This window comes from Empidonax traillii, unplaced genomic scaffold (genome assembly GCF_003031625.1).
Source record: "Empidonax traillii isolate 1590-97213 ecotype Southwest subspecies unplaced genomic scaffold, ASM303162v1 scaffold457:size789790, whole genome shotgun sequence".
Lineage (NCBI taxonomy): Eukaryota > Metazoa > Chordata > Aves > Passeriformes > Tyrannidae > Empidonax > Empidonax traillii.
In genome coordinates, this window is record NW_020955650.1 from 525,171 (window position 1) to 549,538 (window position 24,368).

The 24,368-nt window shown below is 42.4% G+C and overlaps 1 protein-coding gene across 1 annotated transcript in view; it reads left to right on the plus strand.

The window, feature by feature from the left end:
- The window catches only part of BRF1 (BRF1 RNA polymerase III transcription initiation factor subunit), a 178,828-nt gene that overhangs the window by 38,016 nt on the left and 116,444 nt on the right, over positions 1 to 24,368 (plus strand). The window contains exon 3 of the mRNA XM_027895346.1: positions 11,138 to 11,311. Coding sequence (XP_027751147.1) covers positions 11,138 to 11,311 — 174 coding nt within the window. The remainder of the gene's footprint in view (positions 1 to 11,137; positions 11,312 to 24,368) is intronic.

Genomic DNA, 24,368 nt, shown 5'->3' on the forward strand with positions numbered 1-24,368 from the left:
ATTTTAATTCTTCACTGGAACAGTCTGTACCTTTGACTTATATAAATGTTATTGTTTAAAGAAATATAAGGCTGTTCCTGAAATATGTGCATTCTCTAAATCTCCTTCCAACTCCAGGCTGAAGTAGATAGCGCAAGAGACTGACTTGATAAATAGCATCACTGATTCACTACGTTGTTTAGCTGAGATTTGTGGCAACCTTCACTTACGCTTAGTTTAAAAAGGAAGGAAATGCAAGGTTGAGGCTGAAGCCCTGTCCAAAATGTCCTCCATCATCTATGGGCAGTACACAGGTGTAATTACTGGGGCAGTCATAGCTTTGATCTAAATAGGCTCCTCTAAAAGGAGAGCAGCTCCTGCAGGATCACAGTGCTTGCATGGTATCTGTGGCTGATAGACTCAGCTGCCAGGGACAAACTAAGGGCAGAATTTAATTCTTTAGCTGCAGCCCAAATAAAGACTGATGCTGTCTTACCTAACTGCCAGCTTTCTTATCCCTTCTGTGTAAAGGAAGAAGTATTTGACCACTTTTCAGCCTCATGTAAAAATACCTTAAATAACTATTAGCCTAATACAGTCTTTCTTGCTTTTGTAATGGCTCTGTGCCTCTCCCAGCTTGATTTCAATTCTTCTCCCTTTCTGCTTCCATTTTTAGATCATGTTTTATCTCTTATGCCTTTGATTTCTTTAATAACTCCCTCTTTTTTCTTCACCCCCTCAACTACTTTTCTCTGCATCCTTTTTCCCTTGATGCCTTCTCACCGTATTTCCATTTTTTGAGATGATTTAAGAAATTTGCCAATTAGTTGATATTTATGACATTTGTACTGCTGAAATGACTGTGTCATCTTTGATTGCCAATTGGTAAGGTCTGGATGGAGAGAAGAGTGCATTTTATTATATTTGCATGGAGAACTAGAGCGGAAAGAAAAGAAAGAAAAAAAAACCTACAATGCCCAAAAAAACAAACCCCACATCCAAAATCGGAGTTTTAAAGTAGTTTTGGGCTCACAGGCCTTTCTCAGTCCTCAGGAATCAGCAGAAACCTTAAGTCAAGTAGAGGTTGAGAGCAGAGTGGGTGTTAGCCTCTGTCCACAAGGTCCTTCCTGCCTGCACAGTGGGATGATGGAGAGTGGGAAATAACTTACCACAAACAGTTACATTTTGACAGAACAACTGGCCTGCAAAGGAGCAGGGCTGAACTCTAAGGGAGGAAGATTGTTCTGCAGGTGTCTGAGGACAAGTAAATTCTCAGACATATTGTAAAAGGTGAATATTAAAGGTGGACAAGGAAAAGTAGGGAAGGTTCACAGGGATATACAGGGGCCTCTTGGCAGGAAAAGGGAAAGGCTGAACTGGCTTTTATAGCAGGGAATGTGGATTAAACAGGAAGGGGTTTTTTTTTGATTTTTTTTTAAACAATCTTAGTATGTGTGACCTTCTCTAACAGTTGCTGCAGTGCAGCTGAGAAGTGGCAATTGTTCAGCTGCAGTAATTGGGTTACCTCTGCTCTTGTCCCTGTCCCTTGGCCTCAGTGGCAGCTCTGGCCAGGGGATCCCATCAGCTCCTGCATCTGCCTCATCCATGTGAGGCACCTCAGCTCCCACGGCTCCTGTCTGCTTCCATGGTGTCTGCAAGACTAAAAAATGGCTCCTGTCAGTTTTCACTCTTCTTTGCCTGGTGAGAGCCCAGATCTGCAGGGAAGGCACAAGAACTTGCTGTCAGCGAGCAGATAACACTGCGCTGATTTATATGCTGCTCGCATCTGTAAAGTTTTCCATTGCAGCAGTGGATCCCTTTGTGCTCAGTCTTCATTTTTGTTTTGTTTTAAAGATTCTGAGAACTTTTACCAATAGACAGTGGAATTTTTTGCCTATATTGTGCTGTATTCAGGAATTTTTCTAGCTGTGCAGATTGATGACAGTTGCTTGTTAGTTAAATGCTTTTTGCGTTGTAAAAGTATGAAATAAATTCTATCTCTCTGATAATGCAGGTTTTTAAAACTTCAAAAAAGTGATCTCTTCAAAACTCCCAGATTATGTCGTGAGCAAATAATTTTTTTTTTCTTGCAGTAATGCAGAAATTATTTTGGGTGGTTAAAGGTAGTGCTTAGATCAGCAGTAATGCTGTGTGACAGCAGAAATGTTCCATTTCTTGTTGTGACAAGAGTAACAATTGGTAATTGGTAAGTGTAGGGGAAAAAGCTTTACTTGTATATAGATACAGAAAAAATCTCTAAGAGTAACTGTCATTTAAAACGTAATTTAAAAAAAAAAATAAAATCACTGTCCAAATAATACGAAGGAAGATTAAAGCAAGGCCTAACTAGTGGTGCTTTCAGAAGGAAATCTTGCATGTCCAAAAGCTACCAAACACTACCTCAAAGTTCTTGGTACCCTAAATTTTTCTTTCCCATTCCCTTAATGTCAGACAGGTAAGGATTTTGCTACATTAATCGTACATGTGCTCACAGTTCTTGCCAGTTGCGCAGCTTTCCAGCTGTTTCGACTTTGAAACAGCTGCAAATCTTCTGCGAGTAAAAAAACTCAGTTGACTAAACTTTTGGATACGGAGAAGTCCATATTTGCTTTCTCCCAAAATTAATCTGAAGCGACCTGAACCGTTCTAATATACACATAACTGAGGAGCATGTTATGTTTGAACGGCAGTGAGTCAGACTAAGCTCGTTTGTATGGGAGGAGCAGTGAAGGCTGGGAGCAGTAGCAGGGAAGCAGGGGGAAGCGTAGGGATAGTGTGTGCTTTTCTCTTTGACCCATTTACGCTGCAGTCTCACATTTGCTTTAAGTCAATCCACGTGTGCTTGGCCGCTGACAGCATTTCTCCTCACCCCAGCCACATTCTGCTGCCGGTAGGGCTTGGGAGGCTGTGTGTTGAGTTATAGGAGGGAACTGGTCCAAATGGAAATTTAACATTTTTTTTTTGTTTGGATTGATTTTCAGCAGAGCAAATTCCCTCATCTGTATCAGCATGTGGCCATGTAAATGTCGAGTTGGAGGTGGGAATGCTGTCTGAAGGAACAGCTTGGGCTTTTAGCTTGACTTAAAACAGTCGTGATCCAATTCCTTCAGATGCTGGTGAATCAACAGTTTCGTGGGGTTTTCTTGCTTTTGTTTTTTTTTTAATGTCAGCATCAGCTGTGGTTTTCCAGCATGACATCAGAAGTGAAGTTCAGTAGGGACTTTATGAGCAAGCAGTTCTTTAGCTGTGCTAAAAAGAATAATTAAGCAGTGCTAAGAAACAAGCAAGCTCCTGTCTTAAGGATGATGGGGAGGGAAAGAAAGGTTAGGTGCAGCCCCTGAATAAACTGTATGGCTTCTAGTCTGTTGTTGAAGTGGGAGTTGCAGTCAGATGGATAATGGGAAATGCCACCTGTGAGGGAAGCAGAATTCCGGGAACTGAATGCAGAAAGTCAGAGGAACAGCTTACGATGCCAAATTTTTCAGAGTGGGTAAGACAAATTAATTCAAATGGCCAGTTGCTGTATATGATAAGAGACTGTCCATGTGGGTGAGGTATCATAGGATCAGAGAATGGAAAACAAGCTTGAGGAGGGGGATGGGGGAAATTATGTGGGCGCTTTGCAGGCCTGCTTTGGCATTAATTAATACCAGGGCCAATTTTTAGGGAATGAGTACTTAAAGAAGTACAGATAAGTGCTGAGAAGAGATGTTAACAGCAGAGTTTTTAGGTGAAAGAAAAGTAGCTTAGTATCAAATATTTAAGAAGTGGTTGGAGCAGTGACCACTATCTGAATTTTTAAGCCATTAATCTTAAAGATGCATGGTCTCTCTCTTTAGCTGAATGAGTGGATGAGCCTTTGACGTGCAATGGAAGGGCTTTACCAAGAGAGACGAGGAGCTGCACCTGGTAGATGGGGCGCTCTCATGGGAGGCAAAATGGATGGGTTGGATTGTTGTCAGCAGGCAGAGAAATTGAATACAGGTCTCTGCACTGAGATAGTCTGGGTCTGGCCCTGCGGAGATAAAGTGGAGGCATCAATCCTTCAGTAAACAGGTCTGGATTAAGCCTTTTTTATTTCACGAGGTTATTTTTAACATGGATCAGTTTACTGGTTTGGTTTTCTGTCCATCACCACAAACAAAAGTTGTGCTGGCACAGCTGGTGGAATACCCCAGGAAAAGGGCCTGGAACGGTTTTATTCTGCTGAGATAACAGGAACAGAGTGTACCCTTGGGCAGTCCCTGGAGCAGGTCTGCCAGGTGACACAAGGCACCAGGATGCATCAGTCAGAGAGGGGCCAAGTGTTCATGGGCTCCAGATTGCTGAGCCTGGGGACTGACACATCCCATGGAGGAACAGGAGAGCTCTTGTGTGGAAGAGTCTTAGTCTGAGGATGTGTGGTGCACCCACAACTAGATGGGGATTTGGAGTCAGGCTGAATTTAGGCAGAGCCTGGGCATGAGGCCAGCATGTTCATCACTTTCCTCATGGGCAATTAGGTGTTACTGGGAATAACTCTTAGGTAACCTTGATAAAATTAAAGTTGTTATTGTGCTGGCTCAGCACTGCTGCAGTGTCCTGCTGTGCTGCTACTTTTACTGTTCGTTGGCCTTTTTCCTTACAGGCTCACAGGGATAAAGCTGCTCCTTGCTCCCGGTATTGTGTGTGTGGCTGGAAATGCTCAGTGTGATCCCTGCAGCCATCGCCTCGCTTCCCTTCCTGCCTCCCCACATTGCTTGGGCTTTAAATGTTTTCTTGTCTTTGATCATGCGACTCTGCCCTTGATTAGGCTGCTGGGACCAGCCTTCGTAAGAGTAGCTCCACTGATACTCCTGGACTTTCCCTGTTGTGCCTTTGTTTGTTTGTTTTACTGATTTGTAATACAAATAACATAGAAGCCTGGCATGGAGCAAAGAGCAGGAAATTCATTCAGGCTTTGAGCTGGGACTTGCTGAAATTGAAAGATGTGACAAAGAATGCAGGGATGCTCATATATAAAAACTGCTCTTTTTTCCCTTTTTCAGGAGTTCTTTTGGGTAGCCTTTTCAAAGCAAGAAAAGGACTGAAAACCCAAATGCAGAATAAAATCTGCACATAAAACTCAGTTGTTAAAGAAATTCAAATGCTGGAAATGAATACCCAAGTGAAAACGATCCAAAATGTTCCCTTTAATAGAATCTAGTGTTTGTTACCATAACAATCCTTTTTGCAAGAAAAGGATTAGTGCTGTTAACATGACTCTGTTCCCCATTTCAGGTAGCGCTGGTTTCCAGGGCCCCTCGAGCAAACCGCAGAAAGGGGGGGAAAATCCATATGCCTGGATTTTGGTGATGCAGTTTAGTATCATAATAGAAATTCATTTAAGTTCTGGCTGTGTACTGCCTGTTATTCCCCTAGAAACTAATGCTCTGTACTGACAATGCTGCTATGAAATAGCAGCGTCACAGTCTCTGTCAGACTGAGGGAAGGGCTGCAGATGAGGAGGCAGAAGCCAGATAAGAGTTGTATAGAGCTGTAGCTGCTTAACATGACTGACTTTTAAGGTATCCAATAAGAAGGTATAATTCCTCTTCCACAGGGAAAAAGAACAAGATGCTTCTGTAGTAATGAGATCATAAAAGAAAGAAAATTGCTCGTAAAGAATGGGTCTGATTTTCCCTCTTTTTCTGTTTTGCTTCCATTATAACTTAAGCTGCAGTTTTGCTATCAACTGCCTCTTGTGTAAGCATTTAACGTTACCAAGATATTCTTTGAATCTATTTTTGTGACACAGATTTCTGCCCTACACATTTTGTTTTGTAATAACCACTGTTTCCTCTGTCAAAAAAATGGAAATTATCTGAAATAAAAGGATAGTAGCGTTCAGTGGTCCTATCTGAACTTGTCACTTCAAGTCTGCTGTACCAGTTCAAAGCATTGAGGTTGGCATCAGATGAGAAGATGATGGTGTTTCTTTTAGCACGCTGGGAATAGATGGGTAGAAACACTTTTTTTTTTTTTTTTTTAGTAGGCTTGGAACTAAAAGCTGAAAAGGGCCTTTTGTTTTTTGATGCAGATTCAGGAGCGTGATAAACTTTACTACTTGGTAGCCTGGGAACTTGAATTTGTGTGTTGCTTACAGAAATACAAGCTTCTCTCTCTCTCTCTTTCTTTCTCTCTCACCTCTCCCCCTGCCTCCCCCTCCACCCCGATGGTATGATGAGCCTTTGAGAAATAAATGGGAATTGCGTGGTGTGTGTCCTGTACGTCACAAAATTTTTGTAGTTTCTAGACTTTTATTCTTATGCTCTTTAAAGGAAAATTTATTACGGTTTTACTGGTGAGGGAAGGGGGAGAACTTTCAAAACCTCACTGCTGGGCTTTTCCTGCCTTTTTAAAAAGACACTGTTCCTTGTCCTTTTCCCAAAGACACTTAGACACCACTTTAATGCCATCACTAAATTGCAAGGCAGCGTGAAGTGTAAGCTTTGACCTTAAAGGTGCTATTTCGTGGTTTAAAAAAAGAATCCCATGATCTGTCAAAAACCTTTAAGGCCCAAAAAGAGGCAACTCATATTGCAAGTTACTAATAAAAGATGCACTTAGTAAGAGACTTGTTTTACCCCTGTATATTCTGTCTTATTTGTTGTACTTTTGCATAGCAGCTTGGAAAAAATCCAGTACCTAGTTCTGGCTGTTTCACACAATGATATTTCTTTTTAGTTCTGAGAGAGTAGCTGCAGGGTTTTACAGCAGTGTCACATTCAAGCTTTTTAAAAAGCTGTTCTACTGGATGAAATGGATGAGGAAGTCAGGAAGCTGTGGTCCTGAGCGTTCTATAACCCAGAGCATGGCAGGGTTTAAAGGTGTGTTCTTCTCCATGCAGTAGAAGTTCATTGGAGTTTGTAACACTGCAATGGAATCTGGTGAAAAGCAAGTGGAGCAGATTGCTAATAAATTGCACGGTAATGTTGGATATTCCCGCTGTTTGGGCTGAGATCATGGGATCATAAGGCTCGTTGCACCCTTGCAGTGAGCTGGACCAGCTCCCTGCTCACTGGGACCATATGGTCAGACTGGCAGTGAGGGAGCCACGCTGGTCATCAGAGCAAAGGCTGGAGGCAGTCAGGAGATAAACAGCGAGTGGAAGGTTATGAAATGCCACCCAGCTAGCGAGAAATAGTGGGAGTGGGAGGACATTCAAGGGCTGATCGACATAATGCAGTGCTGTAGGTCTGCTGAAGGGAATTGCTCATCCTCCCAGCCCTGGAGCTTGCAGCTGCTCGGCAGCTCCTCCCTGCACTGACCCCCGGTGCTGGGGGAGCAGCATCCCAGTGCTTAGCAAGGATTTTGGAAATTATAAGGGCTTCTCATGTTCTCATATTCTGACTGGCAGTATGAATGAATATTTGGTCTCTGTTCGTGCTTGTCAACAGTAACTGGAGCGCTGGATAGATTTGTTTTGATCAGTTGTTTTCGTAAGCCCAGTTTCTCTATGTATGAACAGCTGCCCTTCAGATACCAACTGATTAAACCACTGTATTTATAGTTAAATACTATGGAGATGCATTTTTCAGCTCTTGAAAGGCTAGATTGGCAGGAAAGGTGGGAAGTCACAGAATGACATACTTTTGGGTGTCATCTGACTGGGTTGAGGGCAGCCTGTAGTGGTTTGGTGCAATTCTGCAGTACTGGGGTGACAGCCATCTAACTGACACCTGCCTTTTCTTGGGCTCAGTGAAGTAGCTTCCTGAATCTGGTAGGGAAGCAGTAGGAGTACAAGGTATCTCATGTTCCCTGTGGAGAAATCTGGAAGCACAATTGCTAATGCTAACTTTTCCAGCTATTTTTTTGTCAGTGTTACATAAGATACCAGAAAAATAGAATTTCGTTGTCATGTTAAATTCAAGGGGCGGAGGTGGTGATAGGGGAACAACAAAGCTTTTGATCTTTCTTTAGTAAATAGGAGGCTGGTTACAGAATGTAAATGTTTATCTTAGATGATGCTATAAGCAGTACATTTCTTTCTCTCTCCTCACAGATGAGGACAGAAGCAAGTTAGTCATCAAGATGCACATAATTTTTAGGACGCTTCTTGTCCTGCATTAAGTTGTTCATTTTGGGGATAAGCAGCAATGTAACAGTTGTTTTCTTTTTCCACGAACTGTATCACTGGCATAATACCACAAAGCAGCTTGAGGGAGTCCTAGCACAGAGAATTAAAACCTTCACTGGTCTGCTGAAGGTTGAGTAAAACATTCTAAGACGTAGCATTTCCTAAGTGGACAAATACCTTTCTGTGATCTTAGATCTCTTTTGTCAGTAGACAATGACTGGTCAACCCTAAAGTAATACTATTTTAAAATATTGATGGTGGATGAAGAGCTCAGCTGAAAATGCATATATTACTCAAGCATACTGTTTACTTAGGATGAATTATGATGAATTAATTATTAATTATATTTCAACATCTGAAATTAAGAAAAGGCTAAATGCTTGGAATATTAATGGTAGCTTGGGGATGGGACCAGCTCAGTGGTGAAAATAGCTTATGAAAGATATGAATTTCAGGTATCTTCCTTTTTATCCTCTTATGGTATGCTCTTTGTTTCTGAAGTGCCCTTCGAGGTGGAGCCCTGAATGAGAGCAGTGCTCTGGGAGAGGGATTACCTGGTAATGGGGATGGGCCAGGGGGTGCTGGGGAAGAAAGCTCATGGATGCTTGTCCTGTTCTCATCTCCAGCTCATTGGGCTGTTCTCTCATGTGTCCCAAGAGCCACATCAGCTGCTGCTGTGCTGCTGGCCTGGGAGAAGCTTCCTCATGTCTCTTCTTGTTTGGTGGCCTGTGCCAACTGGTCCTTGTGGAACCAGGTGGGCCCTGCATCCCAGTTCCATCTTTAGCCCAAGAGGCGTTCAGGAGTGCGTGTGGCTCTTCCTTGGCACAGGAGCCACTTTTCTATTTATGTTTTTTCAAAAGCTTTACTTAAATGCGTAATTTGGACAACACTTGAAAACTGCTGAAATTGTTTCTTGTTATCATCTGCCTTTGTGATTTTTGGGACACTGAATGGGACCATCTTACTCGGAGGGAATGCTGTGCACTGGGTGCTCCAGGGATTCCAGTCTGGATCTCTGTAGGGCTGAGGGAGAGACACATAGGCATATCTGTTTATTTTTTTGAATGGTTGTACATCTGCATGTAGTGCCTGAAATCTGCAGATGGCTGTTCGTGGTGTCTCCATCTCAGCAGCCACACACAGCAAAATACAACCAGGTAAAATAGGATAAGAGGATAATAGGAAAAAACCAGGTAAAATAGCTTTGATGGTGGGAAGAGGTGACTTTCGACAGCTTCCCTGATGCATGCTGGCCTCTGGAGTGGACTTGTTTTGGAAGTGGTTGATCAGGGAAGCTGCTTTGCTGCTACTGTAAAATGAGTTTTTTGGTCTCAAGTGCAGTTTTTTCTCCCAAATGAGTACAAAAGGATTCTTTCATAGGGACAGAAGGAACAGCATACAGGCTGAGAAGTGAAATAAAATTCAGGGGAGGGAGGGTGCTGGTTAGTATCTTAGTTTTGGGAAGGTGTAATATTTATATTTGAGGCTAGTGAGTGCCAGTCCAGGGCCTGCTGATGGCAATGGAAAAACTATTCACCTAATGGGCTTTGGATTACTCTTGAGTAGCTTATTGTGCCCACACCTCCCTTGGAGTGTGGTGTATCCTTCCTCTGCTCTTACTTCTTCATCCAAACATGTTACACCTGTTTGACCAACGTGCCTGGAAAGAGATCTCAGTGGTGAGTGCACTGATTTCCACGTGTGCAGGAAGGAGAAGCTGTTCCTTTGTGGCAGCTCCTGTTTGACTGAAATCCTGCTGACCCCGGCTGCCTGACTGGAGTCACTCCTTATTAGAGCCGCCTTGAAGCTGCGTCTTTGGCAAGAGGTTGTTTGGAGGTGAAGCATTTTTACCGTGTTATTAGTGATGATGATGTAGGGATTTGCATGAAATTAAGATGTGTGGTCTGTGCTGGGGCTGGTGGTGTCCTGGTAAGCATCCTGTGGTTGCCATCGCTTTCTGTGGGTGGTGGTGGCTGAGGGCACAACAGGCATCGTGCCCCCTTCCGCAGAGCTGCTCATGACATCTCTGAAGGGAACAGATGAGTGTTTCCTGTAAATACACGTGCTGGAAACATCTGCCCGGCACATTGAATTAAAGGATTTTTCTTGATGTGCTGTCTGACCCCGTGTGCTGAGGAACTTGAGTGCTCTGTTTTCCTCTTGACTTCCCCCATCTTTTTCTGAAGCTGTCTTTTCGGCACACTCTTCCCGAAGCTGGAGCTGGACCTTGCTTCCCGCATCTGTCCCAGCAGCTGGACCACTTCCTGCCATGAATCATCCAAAACACACTTTTTTCTTTTTATTGTTTTATTTAAGGGTGAAGGCACATTTGTTCTCCTGAAACCACAAGCTAATCTAAGTAGTCTGGCAGCCAAGCCGTAAATGAAGGCTGGAGTGTGAAAGCGTTCAGAGGAAGGAAGTGCCCCCCCATCGATGGGGATCACGGGCAAGCTTTCCTTATGGAAACAGAGCTCCTTTCCTTGTGGGCTTGGGTTGTGGTCAGAGGAACAGCAAACTCCATCGCTTCTTGGAGAGCTGCAGCAAAGCATCTTCTCTGTTTGCACATCAGTGCCAAACACACTGGGACCTCTGCCTTTTGGAGGTTCATTGCTACAACCAAACAAGTGCTAATTGTCAAATGATGTTAAGGGAGGGGGTCATAATCTTTTGTCTGAGAAGTCTTGACTATGGTTTGGATCCTCTCTGGGGCTGATGTTTGTGGCTTGCTTTTCCAGGGCTCATTGACTACATGTATTTCAAGTCTTGCAGTCCAAAACAAAGCTCTTTCTTTTTTTTTTTTTTTTTTTTTTTTTTTTTTTTTTTTTTTTTTTTTTTTTTTTTTTTTTTTTTTTTTTTTTGTCTTGAGGAACTGAGGCTGAATAGTTCCTGGAACTTGAGAGGTTATTGTATTTCACACAGAGTTGAAATCCAAAATCCTCCTCCAAAGTTTTGTCTTAAAAAAAAAACCTCACAAAACCAAAACACCAAAAGACTCCAACCCAAAAGCACATTAACTGCGTAGTTGTTAAAAGCTTTTCTTTTCCTTGTTAATTTTTCTAGGGAAACGTCAGATTCACCACTTGGGAAACCAGCTTCAACTCAATCAGCACTGTCTGGATACCGCCTTTAATTTTTTCAAGATGGCTGTGAGCAAACATTTAACCCGGGGGAGAAAGATGACCCACGTAATTGCTGCGTGTCTCTACCTGGTGTGTAGGACAGAAGGAACTCCTCGTATCCTTTCTCATTTATAAAACATAAATAAATAAAGGACATCATTTTAGCAAGTCCGATATCCCAGTTAGACCAGGTTTCAAAATGTGAAAAGGTAAGTGTTTAAGAGCTAACTTGGTCACTGCTGGTTTTATACAATGAAGTGAATGGGAGTGTTTCCTGTGGTTCAGGTGAATTTGTTCCCTTTTTAAGTGTACAATACTTAGTATTTAATGCTATAAATGTGACTTTGCTCCTTTCAATAACTCTAAATTTCTTCTTTTTCAACATTTTCTTTAAGTATAAAATTGCACTTTCCCTGTGCTTTGCCATGAATTATTATTATTTGTGGAGTATTTTTTTTTGGTTTATTTTGTTTTTGTTTGATAAAGCAAATGACACTAAACATCCTGCAGTGTCAACGTCAAAGAACAGATTAGAGTTTCAGTGGGTTTTCCATCAACATATTTGGATTTCCTTCTTTTAATACTTAGAGGAAGGACTTAGAGGTATCACTCATGTTTTAGAGATGTCTGATGAATTCTGAAATTTGCCCAAAGATCATACAGGAAATCAGTGGTTGAAGGTGGGACTGCACACAGGACAGATTTGCAAGTGAGTACTCCTTATTCTACCATCCCTATTTTTGTCCTGGAGAACTTCATTAAAACCCATATAAGCTTTAAATACTGATGGCTATCTAAATTAATTTGTTTTATATATTTTTATTTCTTTTATGTTGTGTTTCAGTTCCTGGAATTCAGGGTTTAGTAGCAGTTACTTCGGTTGGATGTGGCTCTGGGTGACCAGGTCTAGTGGAAGGTGTCCCTGCCCACGGCCAGGGACTTGGAATGAGATTATCTTTAAGGACCCTTTGAACCCAAACCATTCTATCATTTTATCATTCTGTGATAAATATTCTATGAAAAATATTCTGTGATTCTGTGTTATTTTAGTTATTTTTTACTTGAAAGGAGTATGTGCATATCATCATTATTCCATTTGATTTGATGCTTTTTCTAGATTGCTGCTCTCATTCTACATTTTCACAGTTGGACAGCTTAGCTTTCCTTTTAAGATTGAGATGATTTTTTGGTAGTTTCCAAAACTGTGTTTGGTATTCTGTAACTGGCACTTTCTGATAGAGTAGTGGTTATTGCATTTGCATGTTTAAAAAAATGTGGTTTTGCTGGAATAATGGAATTAAAAGGAAGGTTTGTCTAATAGCCTGATAATTCCTGATGTAAATTCTCTGTGAGTTTTGAACGGTGTCACTCTGTCATTACCATAAAGACTGTGTCGATTTTAAAGTGTTGCAAATATTTTGGTAATACATTTTTCACCTAACTACCTGAAAAAGGGCAGGTTTAGATTAGGTATTAGGAAAACATTTTTTACTGTGAGACTGGTGAGACCCTGCCGCAGGTTGCCTAGGGAAGCTGTGGATGCTCCATCCCTGGAAGTGTTCAAGGCCGGGCTGGATGGGGCTTTGAGCAACCTGCCCATGGCAGGGGGGTTGGAACGGGATGATCTTTAAGGCCCCTTCCATGATTCTGGGATTTATTTTTTTTTATGCCCATGTCACATTTTTAAAGTAAGTTATTTACAGTTGTCATTTGATACCGCTGAATGACAGCCCAGCCAAATGCAAATCCATTTCTTCCCAATGATAGTGATAAAGCAGCATTTGAAGCAGTGCAGGCTGTAAGAGGCAGATAGGTACCCTGTAATGCACAGCCATCTGCGCAGCAAGTGTGCCTAATGTTTCTAGCAAACAAAACAAAAACCAATTTGGTTGTTTTTTATCCTTCTTTTAAGTATTTCAGCATGTATCTAAGTTATGTGCAAGATGTGCTGGTCTGGTTGACACTTCATAAATACCTAAATTAATTTCCCAGGTTTCTTTGTTAAATGGAAGTACAATCCTGGGTGATACTTCACATGTAATACTAGGAGTAAAGTATGAATAAGACAAACTCTGTCTTTCTATATCAGTATCACAGAGTACTCCACCCTCACTTGCATGGTTACTGTGCTGCCTGGGAATCAAGAAGTTGAAGTGCATGACCATATGGTTCAATTTTTTTAGTGTTTACTTTTTAAAAAATCCATTAGATAAACTTAATTTTGTAACTCATATTAAGAATTTAACCGTGTCACTTGGGGAGAGGGAGTTGATCCAGCTTCTGCCTGTGTTCAGCTGTGGGTTTGGGTTTTTTTGTTTTGTTTTCTATCAGTATTTAAAGTCCAGTGCAGTTTGAAAAACAAACCCCTAATAAATTACGGACTCTTGAACATTGAAATATAAGTTCCTTTTTCTGGTATCTTACCCTTTCACGAGAAACTTGCAAACCTGAGGGCTACAGATGCAAGTTGCTGACCTTTGAGACTGGAATACATTCAAGGCTCCGTAGATTAATTATGATGATCACTGTCAGTGTGTTACATTTGGGCCCAGCTTAATTCTGTCCTCCTGTGCTACAGGAGGCAGGGGCGACCCCAGGGCCTTTGGGGCAGAGGGACCCAGAGCAGGTGTAGGGGATGGGAAGGTGACAAAGTGCTTTAACGAGAATGAAGGCGCGTGGTCAGGGTAATAGACTTGCCATCGGTTTTGGTCTTGTGGAGGAGCTTCCAAAGAGGGCTTGGAAAGAGGAGCAGTGCACTGCATAACACTGTGCAAAGGACGTGCAGTATTTGTAACAGTTGAAGACTCATATGCACTGCTCAGTAGATATCCCAAGTTTAAAGTGCTCATTTTCATCGTGTTTGTTCTAGAACTCTAGGAAAGAAATTTGTGAGAAATTTAGAGAAGGAAGTTAAAGGCTGAAGGCTGGAGAATGTATTTTGGAGGAAAGAGGTGACATGGAAGAAGTGGCAAAGAGCAGCAGCATCATCAGAGCTCAGAGACAGCTCACAGGCCAGATAAATTAGCAGAGTGACTTGGGAGTCGTAGAGGCAAGAGATGTAACCTGGGCACAGATTAGTCTCTGAAGTAGAGGACGTCATGTTTCTTAAAAAACAATATGGTAGAAGGAGCAAAGAATATATGTGGCCTGGGGAGGTGCAGTGGGGTGTAGTCAGAGACCAAAGTGGCAGGAGATGTTGTATTCTTGTGGCAGAACTGAAGGAGTGGGAAGCATTTCCAGAGGGAAAACAGAATTTAATTGTGTCTGCAAGTTCAGTTGGAGGGAGTGGAATGTATTTATCTGACGTGGTTATCTGCTTATTCTTTTTTTTTTCATAATGTGCATGTCGCCAGCCAGCCTCTGAGAAAATGTGAGGAATATCGTAGCCAAGTCTACTGGTGCAGTATGAATTATGCCTGAATAAACCTCAGCCTGAAACAGGAAAACATTATGTTCTCCTTGGTTCTTGTGCGTTATTTAATTAATGCAAAAATGCAAAATATTCTGGTAACACATTTTTTTTTTTTTGATCTGAAAAAGTAGTTCTAGAACTTAAAGAGACCATAAAAGTCGGTTTATCTGAAGTGGGTCTTTTATTTACAGTCCGTTAGAAAGTTTTATATCTATTATTTGAGATGTGAATTGATTTTATATCAGTTTATGGTTTTTATTAGTTTATGTGACACAAAACCCCACAATGCAGCAACTTTGGCATAGCTTTTCGTTTGCCTTCTTATATTACTTGTCAGTGTTAATGTTTTCGAGGGAGAATGGCTTACAAACCATTAGGTGAATTGGGAAGGTGTTTCATCATTTTGATGAGTTGCCTATAAAAACTTTGATTTATTATTCTCTTTCTAGAAAGTGTCCATATCATCAGTGTCAGAAGTAAAGATATAATGAAAAAAATACATCTGAGGGAGATAGTGATTTTTAAATCCTCAGGTTTGATGGAACCTGTTGAACCTACTGTCCCCCTCGCAGGGACTGAGCGGTGCTGAGCATTTCCAGTGATGTCTGACTTCATCTGGCACTGCCAGCGCTCCTGGCATTTCAGACTCTGGATTTTAATTTGTTTCTTGGAATAGTAACAGTCCTCAGTTGTTTCTCTTTAATGTTTTGAACAGCTTTTCCACCCCTACATATGTTTGGATGGAAACAAAGGGCTCTTTAGCTGGTCCCGCCGTTCCCGAGAGAGAGAACTTGGGAAGAGCCAGGCAGGGTGTTTGAGTGACTTATGAGCTCAGCCGTAACCTGTGGCTGCCCCAGGGTCACTCAGGAACAATGAGAGCCTGGCCAGGATTTTCCAGGTGGAATATCAGTTTGTTTTAATCAAGGAACATTTCATTCTGTTTGTAATCCTTTTACTGTGCACAACTGTTAGAAAAACTGTACAACTGTCCACTATTCTGTATAATATTTTCCATTACTACCACCTGTGGTCTTTTATAGCAACATTTTACATGGTAAATGTCTTTTATCCCACACACATGCACCTTTTTTGTTTTATTTATTATTTTTCTTTGAAGCTCTCTGAAAAGTGCACCCTTAGTTGTAAACCAAATCCTGTCTTGTTAGAGCATGGTAAATAAAACCTTTTCCACATGAGAAGAGTCCCTGCGAAGTTCCCTCACCAGCTATCTTGTGTAAATATGCCTCTGTTTGCCTCTGGAGGTAAATTCAGGGCAGGTTTTCCACCCCCCCAGTAAAGCTCATCAGTCTCAGTGCTGGGGGGGCCTTGCTGAGCCTTTCCCTCCCCCTGGGGCTGTGCAGCCTCCTGAGTGTGAGGCTGAGTGACTCAGGTGGTCTTCAGTGGCTTTGTGAGGAGTCGAAGGACAGAGGTGGGATCCTCCCAGGGCCAGGTCACGGCAGCCAAGTGAGGCCCCTCTTCTGAGCTGTTCGCAAAAAAACGTTTCTTCTAAACGTCTAAGAAAAATAACCTCCGAAATCTGGGCGTTGGGAGCAGAAGGCTGTCAGGAGAACGTTTGGTGCCTTGAAGTCTTTCAGATGTAAACTTGCTCTGGGTGGGAAAGCAAAAGGCCCTTTTCCTCCCTGGCTTCCTCTGCCCTGTGAACCTCCCTTTTGTTTGAGGGAAGATCATGAAGGCATTGCCGGATCCCAGCAGGCAAGAAGGTTTTGGAAAAAAAAAAAAAAAGGGCATCTGAATGGGGCAGCGCTTTGTTATTTCCTATCTGTCTGCAGTACTTGTACTTTATTGCCAAGCTATTTGAAAGTCTCCTGGTTTAATGTGTTTATTTTCATGTCACAGTAAGGGAAGTTGAGAGTATTTGTCTTCATTTCCAGGTGCAGAACTGAGGCTAAGTGACACATTCAGAGTTACCCAGAAAATCTGTGATGGAGTGAGGAACTGGTCTCTTTAATCCTTGGTTAGGCAGCAGCTGCTGAGCTTTTCTGCCCTGTTGGTCTTTTCAGGAGAAGTTCAGCTAATTCCCTCTCGATCTTTAGGAGGCTCTGTTGGCTGCCATGCTGTCCTGGGAAGCTTTGTATAGGCTTGCCATGAGAACCTTTGGTGGATGCATTCTTTGTTTCTCTACTAACACTTCAAGGTCTGTCTTTTCAAGGAAAAGGGCAAGACTTCCTTTCTATTAGAAATGAAAAATTACATCTCCAACAATCTTTTGACCTCCACTAAAACTTCCTGGAGCCAGAAGGCCCTGGTGTTACTGATTAAAAAGTTAACTTTTGAAATGAGGCTTTAATCAAGAAAATTTCGGAGCTGTGGCTGGGGAGGTTAATAAAACCATCTTCTATTTCTCTTTGGTTAAGGACTTTCTCTTTAGTAACTGACCTTTTTTTTTTATTAACTACTGTTGCATTGAAAATATGTTGAGTGTGACAAGGACATAAGAGAATAAAAATGGATTTTAAATTGTGTAGTTAAAATACACATAATGTTTACTAAGGCAAGTTAATTCATTTCGATAATTTTGGTTTTTTGTAAGGTAAAGGATGCCAAGATCTTACTTCATATAAAGTTGAACAGAATATATTCAGTTGGAAGGGACCTACAACAATCATCCAGTCCAACTGCTTGACCAATTCAGGGATGACCAAAAGTTACAGCATGTTGTTAAGGGCATTGTCCAAATGCTTTTTAGACACTGACAGGCTGGGGGCATCGACCATCTCTTGAGGAAACCTGTACCAGTGCTTGACCACACTCCTGGTAAAGAAATGCTTACTAATGAAGCATTTGCTTGGACTTGAAGTCTCGGAAAAGCCTTGTCCACTTAATTTTTCAAAATGAAGTTTTTAAAATTGCTGTGTTTTTGAGTGGATGGATTTTAGCTGGAGGAGTTTCAGTCTCTTAATAAAAAATTGCTGCCTTAGATAGGGTGTGGCTGTTGTTGCCACATGTTATTTGCATCGATTTCCAAAGAGTTAGGTGTTTGGTAATGCTCGGCTTGTGCGATCATTCCCATTTGGTACCACAGGAGAAAATACTGCAGGAGATGCAAGGAAGAGGGCAGCCAGGGACAGCAATGGAAATTAAATTTCTGCACCTTGATTTCTCCCCACCACCCCCTCTTCCAGCCAGGGCTGGGATTGCTGGATTTCAACAGCAGGGCTCATGACCTGAAGCCTGCATATCCAGTCTCCCTTTCCGTGGAATGAGGGAGAACTGTATCTTTCCCTCTCAGTACTGCCTTACACATTTTTTCCCTATAAAGAGATGCGTATAAAGCAAGTGTGGTGCTGAGAGGATGAGGTGTTTCATGTTTCCAGTTGGTGGAAATTTTCCCTTTCCACGTGCTTGTTGATGTTGTTTGCTCCATTGCATGGCTCCATTCTCTTCCCTACTGCATCCCCTCAGTGCCAGGGCTGCTCCTGGCTGCTGCCCCCTGCTCGTGGATGGGCGAGGCAGGAGGACCCGGGGCTGTGTCACTCCCAGGTGTCTCACCTGGCCTCCAGCTGTGTTGCAGAAGAGCCTGTGTTTCCCCAGGTCCTGTGCCATATCTCAGTCTGCTCTGGATGTCTTTGTAGTGCCCGAAGTGGTGCTGGGGTTCTTCAGTGGTTCCGCCTGTGCCTCGTGGTTTGCAGTGTCTTCTGAAGAGAATTCCCTCTGGAGTGGAAAATAGCCTGAAGCATTTCAAACTGGTTGTGTGGCCCTGCACCCTGGGGGACAGGGCTGGGGAGATGGTTAGTGGCCCTCAGGTTCTCCTCTTGTCTCTTGCAGCAAAGAGGGGGGAAAGCCATAAACCTTCATTGTGCATGACTCAGATGTGGCAGGAAAACAGGGAGTGTGATTGCTGGCTGGCATTATCCTGCGGGGTGCCCTGCTCTGGAAGTCGTCGAAGCTTTCCACTGGGAGACTAATTTGAGCGTGGAGATTCTGTACTTGGGTGATTTTCTTTGTTCCTTTAGGATTCTGAAAATACAAAAGGGGAAGGGAACTTTACATTGTGGTGTGTGTCAGCTCAACATCTGACTGTTTAAATCCTTGTGCTAAATGCCCATTATGGATGCTGCAGGGAGGGAGGGGAAAAGCTGCTGTAAGTGCAGTAGTGATAATTGACCCACTTAAGAGAGCTGCTCTAATTTCGCATGTTACAGCATCCTGGAAATTCAGATAAGAATGTTGATCTCTCCAGCTAATAGGATTTCTAAATATATCATCCAAAAGAAGCAGGAGGACTGTAATTTTGTGTGTATATGTGTGTTCAGGCTAATGTTTTGTTTAAGAACTGCACACTCTGAAAATCTGCTTTTCTGTTCACTTGTTCCTAACTCAGGATAAAATAGAACTTGACCTCTGGTGCTGGCAAGGGGAGACCTGATCATGCCCCATTGAATTTGCTGACGAAATTCTCCCCAGCTTTTGTGTGGAGGGGTGACCAACTTTTTCCTTTCAGGATGCTGGTACCCAGCAGGTGGCTCAAACTGTCAGCTTTTCCATAAGGCAGCATTCAACAAAGCATCTGCAGAGATAGAGAGGGGGACAAGGTCACAAGATGGCCTATCAAGATTACAGATTTTGGCTGGTTTGGGTAGCTTTGTTTTTCCTCATTAAAGGGAAATTTGGAACAGTAAAGGTCAAAATAATCCTCTTCTGCAGTCTGTCTGCAGAAATACTTCACTGCTTTGCAGAGCAGAGTGTTTCAAGGCTCTGGGCAGTTCTTTCTCAAAGCACATTGGTGGGTATCACTGCTCTGCTCTGCACTGGTATGGCCTCACCCCGAGTCCTGTGTGCAGTTTTGGGTGCCACAGCATAAAAAAGATACAAAGCTCTTAAGAGAGCCTCCAAAGGAGGGCAGTGAGGATGGTGAAGGGCCTTGAGATGAAACCGTGTGAGGAGCGGCTGAGGGCACTTGGTCTGTTCAGCCTGGAGGAGACTGAGGGGAGACCTCACTGCAGTTACAACTCCCTCCTGAGAGGAAGAGGAGGGGCAGGCACTGATCTCCTCTCTGTGGTGACCAGTGGCAGGACCTGAGGGAACAGCTTAAGTTGTGTCAGGGGAGGTTTAGGTTGGATAGTAGGGAAAGGTTCTTCACCCAGAGGGTGGTCGGGCACTGGAACAGGGAAGTGGTCACAGCACCAAGCCTAACAGAGTTCAAGAAGTGTTGGGACAATGCTCTCAGGCACATGGTGAGACTATTGGGTGTGCTGTGCAGGACCAGAGGCTGGACTTCAGTGATCCTTATTGGTCCCTTTGAACTCAGGATCTTCTATGACTGCCGAAAACCCTGGGGTTTGCAGTCAATAGAGCTGCTACACCTACACTGTTATAATTCTGGAGATCCTTTGCCCTTGCCCATCATACCTTTCTGTGTTGGGACAAAAACAGGTATCCCAACCCTTTGAAATGAAGGGATAGGGCTTACTCTGTAGGCTTCTGGATTAGGTCCACTGAAGTCTTTGTTGCTGTGGGCTTGAATTACACGATGGGTGGGTAGGAGGAGTGTTTATTGTTTGGCAACCCTGTGCTCCATCACCATGTTAGGCCTTGTGTAACTGCTGTAAGAAGGACTTACAGCAGAAGCATCTGAGCCAGATTTCTAATGCATGCAATAGTGGTCTGTTATTACATGCATAAAAATAATAATTAATGAAATTAATTGCATAGCCTGTCCTCTTAGTCATTAGGTTACAGTTTGGGGTGTCCGAGACATTCTCATGGTAAAGGTGAAACAAGAACCAGAAGCAGGGAACTGAAGAGCCACAAAGGCATCAGTAATACCAGATTAGAAATACGAGGGACAACCCTCAGTGGCAGCACTGAGAGGGGGTGATGCTTGAAATGTGGTGGCAGAGACATGGGGGATAACGATGGGAACAACGTCAGGATGAGTTCTGGAGTGATGGATGAAGGGAGGGAAATGTGATGGCAGAGAGGCCTCCTTCCAGGGAAATAAATACAAAGGAGGGATGATAAGGAAGGGATCACACCTCTCATGTCTTTGACCTTCAGCAATCCTTGCATGCTTGTGAAAATAAATATTTAACAATCTTCTTAAAGCTTGTTTGAAAGAGGAAATAATTAGGTTGGCTCTCTGCTTAATACAGAGGTTTATCTCTGCATCTGAATTTTGGGGCTTATGTCAGCAAAACCAGCATTATGACTGGGTGGTGTTTTGGGCTGATGGGAGCTAATATGTTGCTAACACCAGCTAAATAAAACCCAGTGTGGTACAGCCGGTCATTGTGTAGCACATTCTTGCTTTTGTCAGAGGATATGCGGGATATGCTCTGGGATGTGGAGGAGCCGCTTCCCCTTCCTTCCCTGCATGCCCACCCCCCTCTTAAGAAAAAACAGAGGAAAGAAGAGAGAAAAAGCGTTACCTGATGCTTTGTTTAAATAAATCCTGATAGCAAACATGATCAATTATGGTTGATGTTTTTGATGCAATCACTAGAAATATTCATGGTTGTAGCCATCACTAATATTTGATGCATTTTAATACTTCAGAAGTCAATTAGAAAATTAAATGCTCTCCTTCATTAAAGTAGGAGATTGTGTATTTGAATTTTAATGCAGTAAGAATGCTGCCTTAGAACACAAATTCATATTATTAGATTAATTATGATCAGTAATGCAAAATAGGGTGAACAAAAGCCAGTGCGTTGAGACCTATAAGCCCTTCTGTGCTTGCTATCTGCAAATATTTTAGCTTGAGGTCTTCTCAAATTGTGTCCATGTTCATCATATTCTTAAGCCTTGTGCAGCTTTTTTTGCCTTGCAGTTTTTGATGTCATAAGAACAAAGTGAAGGTATATCAGAGAAACAATATTACTCCTCAAATTTGTTTTGTAAAATCCAGATTCATTCTCACACCTGGCCTGGCCTCATATCTTGAAAGTGGTCTTGATAGTGATTTCTCACATCCTAATAAAGTATAAGCCTTTTAAATTCTGGTAAAAGTACATCTCAAGAGCTCTCTTTTTTTCCTTTAGATGTTTGTCACTGGGATTTTGTTTGCATGACGTAGCCTTCGTACACAAACCTCAAATGCTTTTCAATGGAAGATTTTTAGCATTTTGTAATCTCATGCCAAGTAAAATTGTGAGCTGAGCCTTTTCTAACCTTTTCCCTGTTAGTCTGCCTTTACAGCAAGTCCATGTCCTTCCTCGAAGGCAAAAGAAAATGTCTTTTAAGTTTAACTGCCAGACTGGCTCGGTATTGTTGTAAGTATGAATGATGTAATACTCAATCACATGGTGGTATGTCTGCTATTTTCCCCTCTTTAAGAGAGAGAATAATCTTTCCATCTTATCCAGTTTCAGCAATCTGGGAAAATAGAAGCCTTAAATGAGACCCAAACCAACCAAAATCTTGATTTCTTCCAGAGCTTTGCTTTTGAAGCCAGATGTTCCCCATGTCTTCTTTATTTTGACTTGCTAATTGGAATTAAGATGTTGGAGATAACGTGTGCTTTGAAGCCTGTGTATTGTGTATTTTATTTAGATTTAATCCTTTAAACATTTGACAATAAAACATAAATTGCGGAGCTCTCATCTTTAGATCAGCTGTAAGCAAATCATTTAAGTTTTCAACATCCTTCTGGTTTGAGAGAAACACAGTAGAGTAGGCTCAGCGATGTTTTGACTGCATGTGTTGGTAAAGTGCTATGAGATTTGCTAATCAGTATTTTTAAATGGAGATATATAGCTGTTTCTTCAATGAAGGAGCAGCTTGTCTGCCAAAAATAAAGTCTTGGCTTATGCCTCGACAGGGAGTAGAAATTGGAATGCTCTTCTTCAGATTCCTTTTGTATTGGTAAGCAAGGAGGAATAGTGAACAATATATTTTAAGTTGTCATATGTCATGACAGAAAGCAAATTCTGAAAGAGGGAAAATATATAGACTAAAAAATAAAAGCATTTTAGTGTGAACAAAAAATAGTGTGTACCTTCAATAGGCTATGATCTTTTTAATATGCAGGGTTTTTATATGCAGTAAAACTGCGTATTCAACAGCATGACATGTACTAACAGAAATGGGAAAGCCTTTATTACATAAAAACCAAACCCCCAAATATTGCCTCTGTCTTACTGTCAGGAAGAATTCTCACTTTATCTTTTTTACAGTATTTTTCCTTCTGCAATTGGTCCTTTTAACTTTTTATTGTGCTTATAGTGGCCTTGCAGTTTCCAAGGGGAAACAAAGTTGTTATTGTCATTTCAGGTACTGTAATGTGTGGCACAACTCTGGGACAAACAATGAGCTGGTGTTTCAAGTCAGACTGCAGAAAATTTGAGAGGTTACCTGAACCTGCTTCTTTCTGAGAAAGCACCAGTGTGTCCTCGCTTTCAAGGCTTTTGCCCCCTTCTAGTTGCATTAAAAATACACTTTTTTCTCTTCCCTAATGAATCCATGGCTTCAGAGTAATGAAATTCTGCCTGTTCAGCTCCAAAAGCTGTGAGATCATAGATGCTTTTCTGTGACTTTTGCTGTTGGGCGAAAGAGCTGGGCTGTCTGAATCGAGATAGTTTCTTTTGAAATTTGCCATTGAGATTACCACTGGACCATCCTTGATCTCCAGGGAAATGAGGAAAGAAATGTAAAATAATTTTTAGTCGTTACTGAAGAAGTCTTCTTTTAAAGAGACATGGGGAGTTTTCAGCAGCTGCCTCTCACTTGGTACCTGGAATCAGAGAATGTTCAATTTTATTCTTTTCTGAAGTTGAAAGTTTAGTTTTCCCGCCTGAGTGCTGTTGGCTTCTGCAGAATCTAAGCTGAATTTTCTTCTCTATTTGAAAATTTCTGGTCCTTAATGGATCAGTTTTCTAGAGAGTGCACCAGATGGACTGCGTCTGTGCTGCAGAGTCCCTCTGAGTGACTCCCAAATCACTGCATTCTTGTCACATCTGGAGGACCCAGCTCATTGCCAATAATTATTTCCAGCACATATTCAGATTATCGTTTTTTTAGTTGAAAAGTATTTTTGTCAGTGTTCAGCTTAATATTTATTATCATCCACCATCCATCTGAGCTTTTACTGTGGCAGAGGAAAGCAACTCAAGTATCGGCTGCTGCTGTACTCATTCCTCAGACTTTGAATGGGTGGCTTCAGTGTCTGGGCTGTTTCTCTCAGCCATTCAGTGGTGAAACAAGAGAATGCTCCAGTCCTTGGTCTCTGTTGCTCATGTTGGCAGCACTCCCAGTAGAGCTGTGAACTGGTCACTTTTCTCCTGTTTCAGCAGGAGAAGTTGGGAGCACAGTCAGGACTCAAGACTGTTGGCTGAGAGGTAATATCCAGAGTATGAGGAGAGCTTCAGAAAAAGAAGCTTCAAAGAAATGTAGCTTGAGAGGAGTGTTTCACTACAACAGTCCTTCCTGCTGAGAGGTTCTAGGATGGGAGGAAAGAGAATACAGAGCATTGTCCACCAGCTATCCAGCAGACAGAGAAGGTGCGACACACACCCCCTTTTCCGTGGGGACCTCCACCTCCTCTGTGCAAATGATGTTCCTTGCCTGGTCGGTCCCAGCCTGTTCTCTGTCAAGTGTGTGAGGCTTTTCAAGAAGTTCAAAGACAAATGTCAGCCTGGTTCTCCAACCTTCTGAGATCCCTCAGAGTGGCAGCCCCACCTTCTGACACAGGACTGCTCCCCCAGATTGGTGCCACCTGCAGACCTGCCCAGGGAGCCTCTGCCTCGATGCCTCGCTCATGGAGACAGTGCTACCCCCGAGGGATGCCTGCAGTAACTCTCTG